We start from the raw sequence: 14,342 nt of genomic DNA on the forward strand, positions 1-14,342 counted from the left end.
GTTCAGACGCATACATTTGACAAAGAGTCTTCAAAGACACAAAAGCCAGGATGATGAACAAGGATTAAGCTCGACGCATCTGAGACGCCATAGACAAATATTCCTGCTTCAAAAGCATTAAAAAGCACTTCTTTAGGGGCGTTTCACGGGCTATATGTCGTCTTTATAAATTAAGGGAATGTTTGGTTTTCGCAAGAGTAGACTTTGCGCGGTACAAATGCGACAGAACAATTGCATTTAACATTGGAGCAGCAAGTGCTTTTGCTTGGACACGCGAGATGGCCAGAGTGCGATGCATTCAGCACCTGTCAGGATGGTTCGTTCTGTTCAGCTTAATGACACGCCAGAGTCACTCCATTGAGACAGGTAGGGTGATGGGTGTTCAGTTCTCACGATTTATCCCGTTATTACCTCGTTGACTCCGACACTTGTTGCAATCAGGTTTCTTCTCGTATTCTCATTTGTGTGTATTGGCATTAGAACTAGTTGGAATTGCAATGGCCTTCACACACATTTGGCTTGTCCCGTGTAATTTGTTTTACCACTGTAATCTAATGAAGTTGAAAGTTGAAATTGAAAGTAGATTCAAAATGACATTTAATCTTTGATTAGTAGTTTTTCAGTTCCTAAAATGTTTTTAAAATATGTTTTAATGTCTAAATTTTAAAAACGAACACACAGTGAAATAATAGCCTAAAATTAATTTATTTTTTAAAACGTTTTATTATTTTTTATTTACTTACGAAATGTGTGTGTGTGTGTGTGTGTGTGTGTGTGCATGTATGTTATTATTATTATTATTATAAAAATGTATTGAACCATGTAATAACAAAACCCTTTACCAAAATCTAAAATAAAATATATATTAATGTAGGCCTATATTTAATTACATATACAAACATTACAATGTTTGTAGTAAACCTATTTTATAATAAACAGTTTTTAATAAACTTATTTATATATAGACATGTACAGTTATCGTTTGATATGAAAATCATTTATTGTTTTTCATTATGAGACAATAGGCTACATCTGGCTAAGGATGATTCATTTGATCTGACATTAAAAAACTGATATAGCGCCTCCTCATCTGGTCCTGAGAAAAGGCCCTGGCATCTGTGTCATTACCCACCGAGTTGGCACGCTCTCTGCTGTTTCTCTAGAGTTTGAAATTACAGTGGGAACCCGGGAGTGATTGGAGTTAAGAGCGCTTTGGTCTTTCCAATTAACACATTTATAGGGAACTTACTATTCTGCTGCTGCTCATTTTTGTGGAAACTCAGTTGAGGACACATGGTTACAGAATATTTTGAGGTATTGGTCCTTTTCCACCAATAGAAGGATTCTCTGGACATTCCTGGCAGTGAGACATCACAGATCTACCGGTTGCCCTTGGTAACAAAGCTAATAAACCAAGGAGAGGTTGTAAATCTTCCTATTATTTGGTTCGTACCCCAGATGGGGGGGGGGAAAGCCAGTTCATGCTTGTGGTCTTTCTAAATTCAAACTGAATTTGTTCTGTGTTCCTTCCATCCATGTGTTCTTTGTTTCAGTCTACATGACCTTTAAAGGAATAGTTCATCCAAAAATGAAAATTTGCACCCAAAAATGAAAATCTCAACCTCAGGCCAGTTTGTTTCTTCATCAGAACAGATTTGGAGAAATGTGGTGTTGCATCACTTGCCCACCAGTGGATCCTCTTTAGTGAATGGGTGCCGTCAGTATGAGAGTCCAAACAGCTGATAAAAAACCACAATAATCCAAAAGTAATCCACACAACTCAAGTCCATCCGATAATGTCTTCCTCCATTGAAAAAGTCCATCCCCTGTTGTCCTCTCACATCAAAATCCATAAACATATTTGTTTAGAACTGTTTTGGACTGTTTTCACTTGTAAATGATGCTTGATCTGATTCAGACGAGACAACTTTTTACTGGAGAAAGCAATATTATGGATAGAGGACTCGTATTTTAAGCAATGGCTTAAAGTTAAAAACTTCTTGATGGATTTGTTTATTATGAACACGCAGCTTTTCACTTCACAAGATGTTAATTGATGGAATGGAGTCGTGTGGATTACTTGATTTTGAATCTTATGGCCATCTCAATATTCCCAACAGTGAATGTTGTGGACTTCTGTGGACAGACAATACAGGGGGACGGCATGATTGTAAAGTCCCACCAGGAGTCCCGGAAGTACTACTTTGTCTCCATTGGGACAGATTGCCAACTCACCATGCAGTCCGCCACCCCCCGGGACAAGGTGCAGTTCTACTTCCGCTTTTTTCTGGTCTACAGCCTGCTAAGAGTGTCCCCGCACAGCCCCGCACCCCTCTTCCCAGAATCACCCAGGGGGTCCTCCTCATCTGGCCCGACGCGGCCTGGTCTGAGCTTGGAGCCAACCCCCGGGGAGGGGCCTGAAGACCCCTGCCATGCTGGCTCTTACATCCAGTTCTACGATGGGAGGGATAAGTCTGCACCCCGTATTGGCCAGCCACTCTGTGGGAAGAGCCCTCCCCGACCAGTGTTGTCAACGGGCAACTTTCTAACTCTACGTCTTGTGACGCGAGGAACTCAGCCAAGGGTGGACTTTGTTGGAGACTTTACTTCATTCAGGCTGGGTTAGAATGATTTTACATCCACTTCTCTTTTTCTTGAAGTTGAAGCATGATAGAATATCAACAATCTGCTCATATTGTTTGTCTCTCCAGGTTTTAACCAATCAGAATGCAGCGGAGAACCTTACTTCAACTGTCGCAATGGGAAGTGTATTCCCATGAGTCTGGTTTGTGCGGATGAAAAAGGCATTGACAACTGTGGCGATGGCAGTGACTTAATCGATTACCCTGGTTGCAATGGTCAGTGAGTTTATTTTGAGAAGGCTTTTTCATCTGGGATTTGTTCTTGATAGATCTTGCTCTTGTTTTTGTGTGTTTCAGGTCCTCTATCGACACCCAAGCCCCCACAGCATCACGTTACCCAACCTACACAGATGCTGGATGTTCCCACTCGGACAGTGTCCACTTTAAAGAACTGTGCCACTCCAAACGCCATTCCTGATCCAGATTCTGTGACCGGTAAGTAGTTCTTAAATGCAATAAAAAATATGCAGCCGAACAGAAACTCTCTTAAAAATAAAGGTTCTTTATTGGCATCTATGGTTCCATGGAGAAACTTCAGCATCCATGGAAGCTTTCCTTTGGACAAAAGTTTCTTTATAGTGGAAAAAGATTCTTTAGATTATTAAAATCACACTAAGAAAAAAAAGGTTCTTCCTTTTAGAACTATTCACTGAAAGTTTCTTTGGTGAACCAAAAATGGTTCTTCTATGGCATCACTGTGAAAATCCTCTTTTTGGATTCTTTATTTTTTAGGAGTGCATATTATGGTGGTGACTGGTTTGTAAAGCACATCCCATCCACATTTAAAGGAACAATTGCTACCCATTGTACTCTGGCTTGATAGTTGAATGCAGAAATTGTTGTATTTTCAAATTTGTTCATGTATGTTGAATTTGTAATGAAACAAAGCACATTTAAAGGAATAACTGAACCAAAACTGAAAATGTCGTCATTTTCTTACTCTCATGTTGTTTCAGTTCTGTATGACTTTATGACTATATTTCAAGTCTACTCAAAGGAACCATTTTTTTCTTAGATTGAAGAACATTTTAAAAGTCTATAGAAGCTTTTCCTACTATAGTGAAAAAGTGCATCTAGACATTGTAGTAAACATCTCCTGTTGCCTTTCATTGTAGAATTTTGTTATGGTGCGTAAATGACAGCATTTTCATTTCTGAATAATCTGTTCCTTTAAGATAAGTTAGTAGTTTCTTTCTCATCTTGTAAAATTTTGTTTAACTTAAAACATGCTTTACAGGCTTCCCAGAATTCTGTATGGTTAACTGCAGAAGGCCAAACTAACAGAACCAAGCACATGTTACTGTCGAAGCGTTCAGTAAATCAAATCAGTTTTACATGGTTGTGGGTCACTAAAGTCACTAAAGCAACTGTACAATATCCACCATCTTGTTTTAAGTGCATATTTAGACCGTAAAAAGTAATTTAGATAGATAGATGGAAAACCTAGTGTAAGAAGATGGTTTAATGCACAAAACCTAAATATACCGACTACTCCTCAGAACAGCGCCTCTTTTTGAGTGTCCGTAAATTTAACTTTATTGCTGTATAATGGTGAACTCTGAAAGGCTAAGGACACAAAGCTAATTGAGGAGCACATAAATGTTCATTGCAAACACTGAGCAGTAAATCAGCTGTTCGTTGTAACTTCTCAAGAGCACTAGTCTGCTAAGTAGAAACTACTCTTGTGCATTTGAACTAAAAGCTGACATTTAACTCCACATTCGATCTAAACTGCTTTTAAAAATCCACAGGTGTTTGAACAACACCACACTACTTGAAGAAACAGATTTCACAAAGAAAGCTCTAGGGACTATCATATTTTACTGTATAAAATTATATAATGAAGAACACATAGTTGCCAAAATCAACAAAAAGCCTTGTTTACATTTTTTAAATAAAGCTGAATGAAAATGTAAATATTAGATGAAATACTTAAAAAACTTGAATAAAAATAAATTAAAGCTTAATAAAAACAAAATCTGATAAAATCACATAACAGAACTACTAAAATGTAAACTAAAATGAAAGCTGCAAATATATAAAAATAAAAGCTAATTTAAAAATAGTGCTGTCAAACGATTAATTGCATCCAAAATAAAAGTTTTTGTTTACATAATATATGTATGTGTACTGTGTATATTTATTATGTACTGTATATATAAATACACATGTATATATTTCAGAAAATTATGTTATTTTTATATATTAAAGATATTTATTTATAATATAAATTAAATGAATATAACTATAGACGTAAATATTTTCAAAATATATACTGTATGTGTGTGTATTTATATATACATAATAAATATACACAGAACACACACATATATTATGCAAACAAAAACTTTTATTTTGGATGCGATTAATTGCGATTAATCGTTTGACAGCACTATTAAAAATATTAATAAATATTATAATAGCAAATAAACTGTTATAAACTTAACACTGTTAGGAGTGTTGAGCTAATCAATATGATACATAAATGTTCAATACGTAATTATACTACATAATTAAATGATAATCACAATTAAATTAATGTAGTTTATTAGCTGTTGGCATGTGGTCTGCTTGGTCTGATTGGATGCAATTGTATTTTTTTTATTTTTTTTTATATTAATGTAAGTTTAGGCTAATGAACTATATTGCTTGATTTATGATAACTATTACTACTACTGATAACTATTATTAATATAAGTATTTATTGAGCAAAGTGTCTTTTATAATTGCTATTGCTGCTAACTTATAATCATGCAAAATGTACTATAATACACACACTATTGTAGTTTATTGCTTTATTTTAAAAGACGTCTCCTTACCATTTATTAATTGATTCCATAAATGGCATTTTTTTTGCAGGTTTAAGAATATGCAGTGAGTAAGTGTTTGTGCTGAATATATTTAAATCTCACTGGGAATTGTACGTCCTATTCCTTTAATGAAAAAATCCTTTCTTCTCCAGATTCCCAGTCTTCCATTTCTCTGCTGGTGCTGTATGTAGTTCTGGGTGTGATGGCAGGAGGGGTTCTCATGTGCTGGTGCTGCTGGGCCCCTGGCTGGTTCCTGTGGCGCGTGAGTGTGTTTCGCTTCTTGCCCTGCTGCAACTCCTGCTGCGCGTCCTGCCAGCTCTGCGGACTTAGCTGCTCGCAAAACAAGGACCACAGACTGACCAAGGTTACACCGGAAGGAGCCTCAACACCTGTGTCTTCTACCACCACGGTGGCTGTGTAAATACACTCATCTGATATCACCTATAGATCCTTAAAAGACTCATAATGGAGATGATGAGGACAGTATGTTAGGAAGTGGTATATTAGTAGAAGTGTTCCTTTTTCAGTTTTTACAATGAAAAAGGAGCAAGAATTGCAGTGGAGTGTTTTTCACTGATATATTTTTGTTTTGAAAAATTATAGAATATAATTCTATAATTTATAACAAAATCTGCTGTTTTTATTTTGTAAACTGGATTTGTTATATATATTTCATAGATACTGGATCTGTGGAAACATCATGAGCTGAAATTTCTAGTTTCTAGCTGGTTTGGTAAAATTCCTCTCTAATTACCTCAGTGGGTTACAGCTAACACTAGGACAATCCAGCTACAAAGGACTGGGAAAATATTTTATTATTAAAAGTTTCCAATAAAATGCTCATAAAGCTACCAGAGAGCATTATTATAGCTGCATTTTATTGGAGTTACTGGTCACTGTACTCTCCTCCAGTTGATAATATTGTGAAGTTTTTGGACCAATCTGTTTCCTGAACATGTGCAGTTGTGACTCTTTGTCTTATTAAACTATTGGATTGCATATAAAAACTGAGTAGATTGAAGGTTATGCCAAAAAAGTGCTAATATTCGTATGCTTTGTTCTGAAAAGTATTTCCTTAAAACCAAATCTTACGTTTTCACTGATATAAAAGCTCAGAAACCTATTGATGCCACTGTGTTTAAGCAAATGTAATGTGCAAGATAACTAGTGTGATGTACATAAAAAAAACACTTAAAATCACACCATTTTTTAGGCAGAACTAGTAAATATGATTAGAGAAAGTACAAAGTGGGTGTTTGTTTATCAATCTGATACGCAAATTATTTAAAGGAATAGTTCACCCAAAAATTTAAATTTGCTTAAAAAGTACTCATCCTCAGACCATCCAAGATGTAGATGAGTTTGTTTCTTCATCAATCAGATTTGGAGAAATTTAGTGTAACGTCTTGCTCACCAATGGATCCTCTGCAGTGAATGGGTGCCGTCAGAATGAACATCACAATAATTTACAAGTAATCCACACACAACTTTAAACCATCGCTTCTGGCCAAAATACCAGTCCATAATCCATAATAATGCTTCCATTAGTGCTTCATCAAATCTGTTTCGATGAAGAAACAAACTCATCTACATCTGAAGGTGAGAAAATTTTTTGGGGGGTATTCCAGTATTACCATTTCCCTCCTTTTTTCCCCCCAAAATGTGTTTTGAGGTTTGTGATTTTTTTTTTACGCATTTGTCCACAGCAATAGAAGATAATATGACATGTATCACAGCTTTTGTCAGGCATTTTGAATTTGTGTTGATATAAATAAAAATACAAAAATTAAACAAAAATAAGGTCAGTCATATTGAAATTATAAGAAAGGGTCAAAGGTCATCACCCATGGTGGTTTGGATTCAACATTACACCCTGTATATTTAAAAATAACTTTTTTATTAGTTTTTTTTTATTATTTGTCATCATGCACCACAACACACTATTGCCAAATTAAAACAAACTTTTTGTAAATTAGAAGCATTTTTTACTGGATTATTTCATACATATTCAAATGCACTGTTCTGATATTTCAATTCAATGTACATCACTGATGTTGACAAAGGTAGTCTGTATGTTAAGTCTCTTATTCTTCTCACCAGGATTGAAGGCTTGACAGACAGTTTAGATACCAGTAAAGCTGTAAATAGACAAATTCAGTCATTAAAAAACTATTTTAATGTGACGAATGTCTCAGATTCTCCTTGTGACTGTTTACAAAAGAGAGAGAAAGTCTGGCAAGCACTGCCATTTCAACAGCGTCTGTTGCTTTTGTCACTCCTAGCAACCTTTCAGAGCAGATCCTCTTTGCTCAAAGAAGAATTTCCCTTTCTCTGTTTGACCGATTTATATAATCACCAAAGCCCCTGTTCAAACAGGCCCTAGACGTTTAATATCTGACATTAAGGTGACCTCGATTTTTTTCTCTGAACCCAGGCAGTAGTTCCTTTTCAGGTCTTGAAGGCCACAGCAATGGGTGTGGATTGTTGTTACACTGACCCCATTAAGACCATCCGTAAATGCTTTAAATTAACGACACTGCATTGTTCCTGTGATATCTCTCTGACACAAGCGGTTGTAAACGTCATTGGTGACCTCGCACAACATGCCTAAATTGTTTGGTCTTCAATGTGTCCAGAAAATTAATGAGGGGAGGTGTAAATATCACCTAAAACAGACAGAATTCTATAATGGCTAAAAATATACATTTTCCATCTGCTAAACAATGCTGCTGGCCAATATTTGCTGGGGTTTATTGATGACATTGTTTTTTTCCTCAAAAAAGGACAAAGGCATCCCTTACTGACATCAGAGGAGATTTTGTTTCTTACATTGGTTTTATATAGGGGAGTCTGAGAAAATTAAGATGGATCATAACACAAATTTTTCACTTGCAACAAATTTGTTTTTTGAAATTTAAAAAACTTTTTTTGTCCACTATTTTCTTCCACCGATGCCTGTTTTTTTTTTTTTTTTTTTTTTTGTGGACTTTTACCAAACTGCATAACATAATGTCTCTATGCAAATAGGCCTGATTACTCAGCATTTTGCTTAACCCAACAATTTGCTATCCAGACATTATATATTGCATATAAGGTGACATTTAATCTTAGCCTGATTCATAATCTAACTTTAAGGACCATTGTACTTCTTGTTTCAGTTAACAAAAGCTGATACATTACGTGAAAGTGATTCTGTAAACTTCCCTTTTAAATGTCTTCATCACCCACGTGAACCTACCTGCTTCTGGAGGTTGATTTTTACTTTTAGTTTTCTTACTTGTGTGGTCAGTTCTTCAGTTTTGATCTCATTCTGAAATTGATACATGCAATTGGTTAGAAATATATTTTTATATAGCACAGGATTCTTGTCAGAAATGTCAAGCTGAACTGCCATTTTGCCCATTTTAAGGTAAGTCTCATTACCTACTTCCCTCTCAGATGCTTTCAGAGTACTGTCTATTGTTCAATTCTAATCTTAAGTTTGTTCACAGTGCTTGCAGACATTGTGAGATGGCCCTGTTCATCTTCATAATCTTTCATCTTGTACTGGAGGATAAATCGCAAGGTAAGGGATCCCTTATGCCTTATAAAGATAATAATACAGAAATTTCCATTCATCTTCACCCTTGGACATTGCAGTTTTGTTTTTATTATAAAGTATACAAATTTTAGAGCTCTAGACCTGACTTTTACAAATGTTAGTAACAGTTTACAATAAGGTTTAATTTGCTAACGTTAATTATACATTAGTTAAAATGAACTAACAATGAACGATACATCTCCAGCCTTTATGAATATTAGCTAATATTGATTTAAACGTTCTAATGCATTTTTAAAAACATTGTTAACATTAGTTAATGCACTGTGAACTAACATGAAAATAAAAATATATATTAACTAACATTAACATAATACTGTAAAAATGTATTGCTCATTGTTCGGTCGTTCATGTTAATGCATTAACCTCATCGAGAGACCTCATTTTAAAGTGTTGCCCAAATGTTGAACAGATGTTAATGTAATATTTACTTTAACATTTTATATATTTTATATTTTTTTTCTTTTTAAAATAAACTTTACTTCATATTCAAGAGTCAGTTGTTTCATAAATGCTATTTGGTCCAATTATAAGCTGCATACATATATTGGAATTGTATGTTAAATTAATGACATTAACACACACAAAGACAATTTTTATGTTTTTTTAATTTATTAAATTAATAAAAAAATGTCTGTGCATGTGTTAATGTCATCAAAGAGCTTAAAATTAATAATAATTAAAAATTTAATTAAAATGACAATTAAATTAATAATAATAATTAATTAATTGTTATAATATTTTGTTGCAAAGGTGAATTTGTGTGTCTCATGTTTGTTATAGGTTTGCCGCAGGCCAAGCTGACAGTATTTCCAATATTTGCTACTGATGAAGAAAAGGTGCAGATGGTCTGTGGAGGTCATGAGAATCAGCATATATCTGAGTGCATGTTTTACCCTGCAGGACAGGAGAACTTTTTAAAACCAAGTACATCGTGTAACTTTTCCCTTACCGGTGCCGAACTGATCATATGGTCACAAGATCAGGAGAGTTCACATGTTAACATATCCTGCTACTATACTGTGCATGCCTTAGGAGAAAATGGAACATCACCTCATTCCGACATAGTCTCAGTCAGGGTCAGAGGTAAGCTGTTTAATCACAAACTATTTTTGATTGACAGATGAAGTGGTTTATTCTTTTCAAAGCAGATGTTTTTGTTTCTTGTAAGGTTTGGCCGCCATGTCGTCTTTGCCACCAATCACAGAGGGCAGCCCAACTACAATGACCCCCAATGAAACCTTTCAAGGTTGGAATTATCATGGAATTTCCAGATTTATTTAATTTAAATAACTTGGATTAAGTAATATTCTTGACACATAAGAAAATACTAGGAAGCATTTCAGTTGCTGAAAGTGAGTTTTATTTTCTTGCACTGATGCATTTCCAATTGAAACGCTAAGTTGGGGCAAGGCACAGAGGAGGTTGTCGCCACCCCCTTTTTAAACCGCTAATAGGATTTAGCTAATGTCATAAGCATGAGCCTTGTATTTGCATTGAACAAAAATTGATATACACCCTTAGTCATCGAGTCTTTAACACTAAAGAAAAAGACTTGTATATCTGCTAAAATATAATTATGCAAGCTTTTATATAGATAGACTCAAATCTACAATAGACCAATAGCTAAATAGTCCTTTAAATACGTTTTTAAAGACTTTGTAAGGCCAATTTGAGTTTTTCTTATTCTAGCACTCTCTAATCTAAACTGATCATTGTGATTTCATAATCATTTAAACATCCATTTCAGCGAATTTGTCTACTGTGTCAACATCGAACACAACAACATGTGAGTTGCCTTGATTGATTGTTATTACTTAACAACTAGGCTATATCCTCTCAACCAACATAATTCTATTTAATTTTGTACACATACCTCATATTATTACATCTGTATTATAATCATCCAGTTAACAATAATTTGCCCATTAATAATATATTTAACACCTAGTGTAACTCTTTCTGTGGGTTCAATAGCTTTGGCTATAACATCCAGTACTGAAATCATAACAGATTCGATAACCAGTAAGTGCTTCATTCCTTCTCATGATTTTCCTCTATCAAACATTTTGATTGGTTGGGTTTAAATCCACTCGTCTAAATTTGTTGTGTTACTACAGATATGTCCATTCTAAGTACCCATGACGGCCATAGTTTAACAGATCCTGCAAATGGTGAGTCCTCATCTCCTCTGATTTATAACATTACTGTAGCCAAAACACATTTGATTGATTTATTTACAAAGCCTCAACATCCTTGGAATCGACTACGCTTACTCATACTACAGAACATGCATCAGGTAAATACTATAAAATGAATATTTCTATACATATGGTTTTAAAACTTCTCAATTTACATCCAAGCTTAATAAGTTGATCAATTAATCTATTGATCAGGTGTGAAGTGTGAATGTGTTCAGCCAAAACAAGATTAATAAACATGCTGAATATAATACAGATATGCTAATGGTCAGTTTTTTCTTTACAGTTTTCCCCTTGATGACCGAAGGTCCTGAAATCCAAAAGTACTCAAATACAAGTAAGTAACTTTACTCAGAGGATGGAAAACGGATGGCACTGAACATTAAATATATACATTAATGCAACAGTGCATTTCTTGTTAATCTTTGATATCTTTGTCTCACACAGAAATGTTTTTCGTCATTGCTGTGGTTGCAAGTGGTGGAGGAATTGTGCTGACTGGACTCGTGGGCATCTGTTTGTACGGATGCACACGTAAGTGTAAAAAATGTAAAAGTGTAAAAAATGGACATGTCTTCCATATGGCTTATAGTGTAAACATTCTAATTGAACAGATAAATGTTCAGCTTGACAGTTTGATGTTTCTTTCATCACAGGAAAGTCAAAGGCAGAGAGGTAAGGATGTATCTGAATATATTTTGAGTACATACTATTTATGAAATCATTAATGGAATAGTTCACTGAAAAAGAAAATTTGCTGAAAATTTACTTCATCATTACATCACTTTTCCAGTGAATGGGTGCCGTCAGAATGAGAGCCCAAACAGCTGTAATCCAGAAAATTGAGTTCACTCAAAAATGAAAAATCTGTAATTAATTACTCACCCTCATATCGTTTCAAACCCGTAAGACCTTCGTTCCTATTCGGAACACAAATTAAGATATTTTGATGGAATCTGAGAGCTCTCTGACCCTCCATAGACAGCAATGAATTTACCACGATCAACGCACAGAAACATAGCAAGGACATCGGTAAATTAGTCCATGTGACATGAGGGGTTCGACTGTAATTTTACAAAGCTACGAGAATACTTTTTGTGTGCAAAGAAAGCAATAATAACAATTTATTCAGCAATTCTTCTTCCCGAGTTACCATCTTCCGCCATTTTGTAGAGTACCCCAGAACGTAATCAACGTAATCAGCATTGCTTATGTTCAGTAGACAGCGCGCACATTTTATTATTATGTTATTATTGTTTTCTTTGCGCACAAAAACTATTCTCATAGCTTTGTAAAATTACGGTTGACCCCCTGATGTCACATGGACTATTTTACCGATGTCCTTGCTACGTTTCTGTGCGTTGATCGTGGTAATATCATTGCTGTCTATGGAGGATCAGAGAGCTCTCAGATTCCATCAAAATATCTTAATTTGTGTTCTGAAGATGAACGAAGGTCTTACGGGTTTGGAACAACATGAGGGTGAGTAATTAATGACAGAATTTTCAGTTTTGGGTGAACCATCCCTTTAACATTTTGTGAATTTAAAACCATGTATTTGTAAGAAACAAATCAAACATTAAGGTTTTTTTTTTCACTTTAACCATTTGGCTTCTGGCCAAAATATGAGACTATAATCCATGATAACACTTCCTCCAGAGAAAACCTCAATCACCTGTTGTCCTCTAACATCAAAATCCACCCACATATGTGACCCTGGACCACAAAACCAGTCATAAGGGTCAATTTTTCGAAATTGAGATGTATACATCATCTGAAAGCTGAATAAATAATATTTCCATTGATGTATGGGTTCTTAGGATAGGACAATATTTGGCCGAGATACAACTATTTGAAAATCTGGAATCTGAGAGTGCAAAAAAATCTAAATATTGAGAAAATCGCCTTTAAAGTTGTCCAAATGAAGTTCTTAGCAATGCATATTACTAATCAAAAAGTTTTGATATATTTACAGTAGGAAATTTACAAAATATCTTCATGGAACATTATCTTTACTTAATATCCTAATGATTTTTGGCATAAAAGAAAAATCAATAATTTTGACCCATACAATGTAATTTTGGCTATTGCAACAAATATACCCCATATAGAGGAAACATTTTAGTCAGAAGCAATGGTTTGAATGTAAAAACATCTTAATGATGCATTTGTTTATTACAAACACACAGCTTTTTACTTCACAAGACATTAACTGATGGACTGTAGTTGTGTGGATTACTTGTGGATTATTGTGATGTTTTTATCAGGTGTTTGGACTGTCATTCTGACGGCACCCATTCACTGCAGAGGATACATTGGTGAGCAACTGATGTAATGTTAAATTTCTCCAAATCTGTTCTGATGAAGACAAACTCATCTACAACTTGAATGGGCTGAGCCGTGAATAAATTGTCAGCAAATTTTTGGGTGAACTACTCCTTTTAAATGAAATGTAAAAAAAATAAAGAATGAAAACGTGCACAAACTCTATTTGTGAAATCTAATAGGATTTGGATCGAATTCAACAGCAAAAAACAGGGTATGTTTTTACTCCCCCCCACCCCCCCCAATTTAAGCCATTTCTTACTCAAAACATAAGTACAGGCCAAGGTTTGCTGAAATGTCAGTCTGCATTGTAGGACTTTCTTTAGCAAAAGCCATTTCAGACACAGTAAGTATTCAATCATATTACATTTGTTAGAGCAGCTAATTGGATCATTTTAATATTTCCCGCTGTTTAATAGATCACTCTTTGTTATTTAGACTGGAGAGGAAGATGCAGTGCTTTATTCAACCATCAACTTCATGCAACCCCCCTCACAACCACCCGGTATATTTGATAAAACTATATCTTCATCTTAGTCTGAACTCTATCATGGTCATTATTTGATATCTGATGTGTCATGTTATGCAGGAAACAGTGAAGAATCAATGCCAACTGAGGTGAGTAAGGCAGTTGGTTACACATTACACAATATTTATGTTCATTTTAAGATTTAATTTTCCTCCAGGTTGAACTGAATCATTTGTATTACACCATCCTCACCAAACCGGCCATCTCCAGTGACAGCAGGAGAGTTTACAGTCAGCT

The 14,342-nt window shown here is 34.9% G+C and overlaps 2 protein-coding genes and 1 long non-coding RNA gene across 3 annotated transcripts; all 3 read left to right on the top strand.

The window, feature by feature from the left end:
- The first annotated feature begins 58 nt into the window (after window positions 1-58).
- Window positions 59-5,873, top strand: LOC107743277 (low-density lipoprotein receptor class A domain-containing protein 2-like). The gene is made up of 5 exons (XM_016556435.1): window positions 59-366; window positions 2,121-2,621; window positions 2,712-2,858; window positions 2,940-3,077; window positions 5,605-5,873. Exons 1-5 carry the CDS (start codon window positions 279-281, stop codon window positions 5,871-5,873), a joined length of 1,143 nt encoding a protein of 380 aa, XP_016411921.1. The 5' UTR covers window positions 59-278.
- Window positions 5,874-8,962: 3,089 nt separating this feature from the next.
- On the top strand, window positions 8,963-11,930 carry LOC107743268 (uncharacterized). The gene is made up of 10 exons (XM_016556429.1): window positions 8,963-9,017; window positions 9,834-10,136; window positions 10,222-10,299; window positions 10,801-10,839; window positions 11,028-11,075; window positions 11,171-11,224; window positions 11,296-11,349; window positions 11,538-11,588; window positions 11,699-11,785; window positions 11,908-11,930. Exons 1-10 carry the CDS (start codon window positions 8,963-8,965, stop codon window positions 11,928-11,930), a joined length of 792 nt encoding a protein of 263 aa, XP_016411915.1.
- A 1,603-nt stretch (window positions 11,931-13,533) lies between these two features.
- Window positions 13,534-14,342, top strand: LOC107743278 (uncharacterized). Its single transcript, XR_001640390.1, has 4 exons — window positions 13,534-13,569; window positions 14,015-14,081; window positions 14,166-14,194; window positions 14,263-14,342. It is a non-coding gene; the product is annotated as an uncharacterized LOC107743278 (long non-coding RNA).

Source organism: Sinocyclocheilus rhinocerous, unplaced genomic scaffold (assembly GCF_001515625.1).
Source record: "Sinocyclocheilus rhinocerous isolate Xijiao unplaced genomic scaffold, SAMN03320098_v1.1 scaffold227, whole genome shotgun sequence".
Classification (NCBI taxonomy): Eukaryota; Metazoa; Chordata; class Actinopteri; order Cypriniformes; family Cyprinidae; genus Sinocyclocheilus; species Sinocyclocheilus rhinocerous.

Coding starts and splice junctions, on each gene's coding strand:
- LOC107743268 (XM_016556429.1), top strand. CDS start 8,963: ATGGCCCTGTTCATCTTCATAATCTTTCATCTTGTACTGGAGGATAAA. Junction 9,018..9,833: donor ACTGGAGGATAAATCGCAAG/GTAAGGGATCCC, acceptor TGTTTGTTATAG/GTTTGCCGCAGGCCAAGCTG. Junction 10,840..11,027: donor AACATCGAACACAACAACAT/GTGAGTTGCCTT, acceptor TGGGTTCAATAG/CTTTGGCTATAACATCCAGT.
- LOC107743277 (XM_016556435.1), top strand. CDS start 279: ATGGCCAGAGTGCGATGCATTCAGCACCTGTCAGGATGGTTCGTTCTG. Junction 367..2,120: donor GAGTCACTCCATTGAGACAG/GTAGGGTGATGG, acceptor TATTCCCAACAG/TGAATGTTGTGGACTTCTGT. Junction 2,859..2,939: donor CGATTACCCTGGTTGCAATG/GTCAGTGAGTTT, acceptor TGTGTGTTTCAG/GTCCTCTATCGACACCCAAG.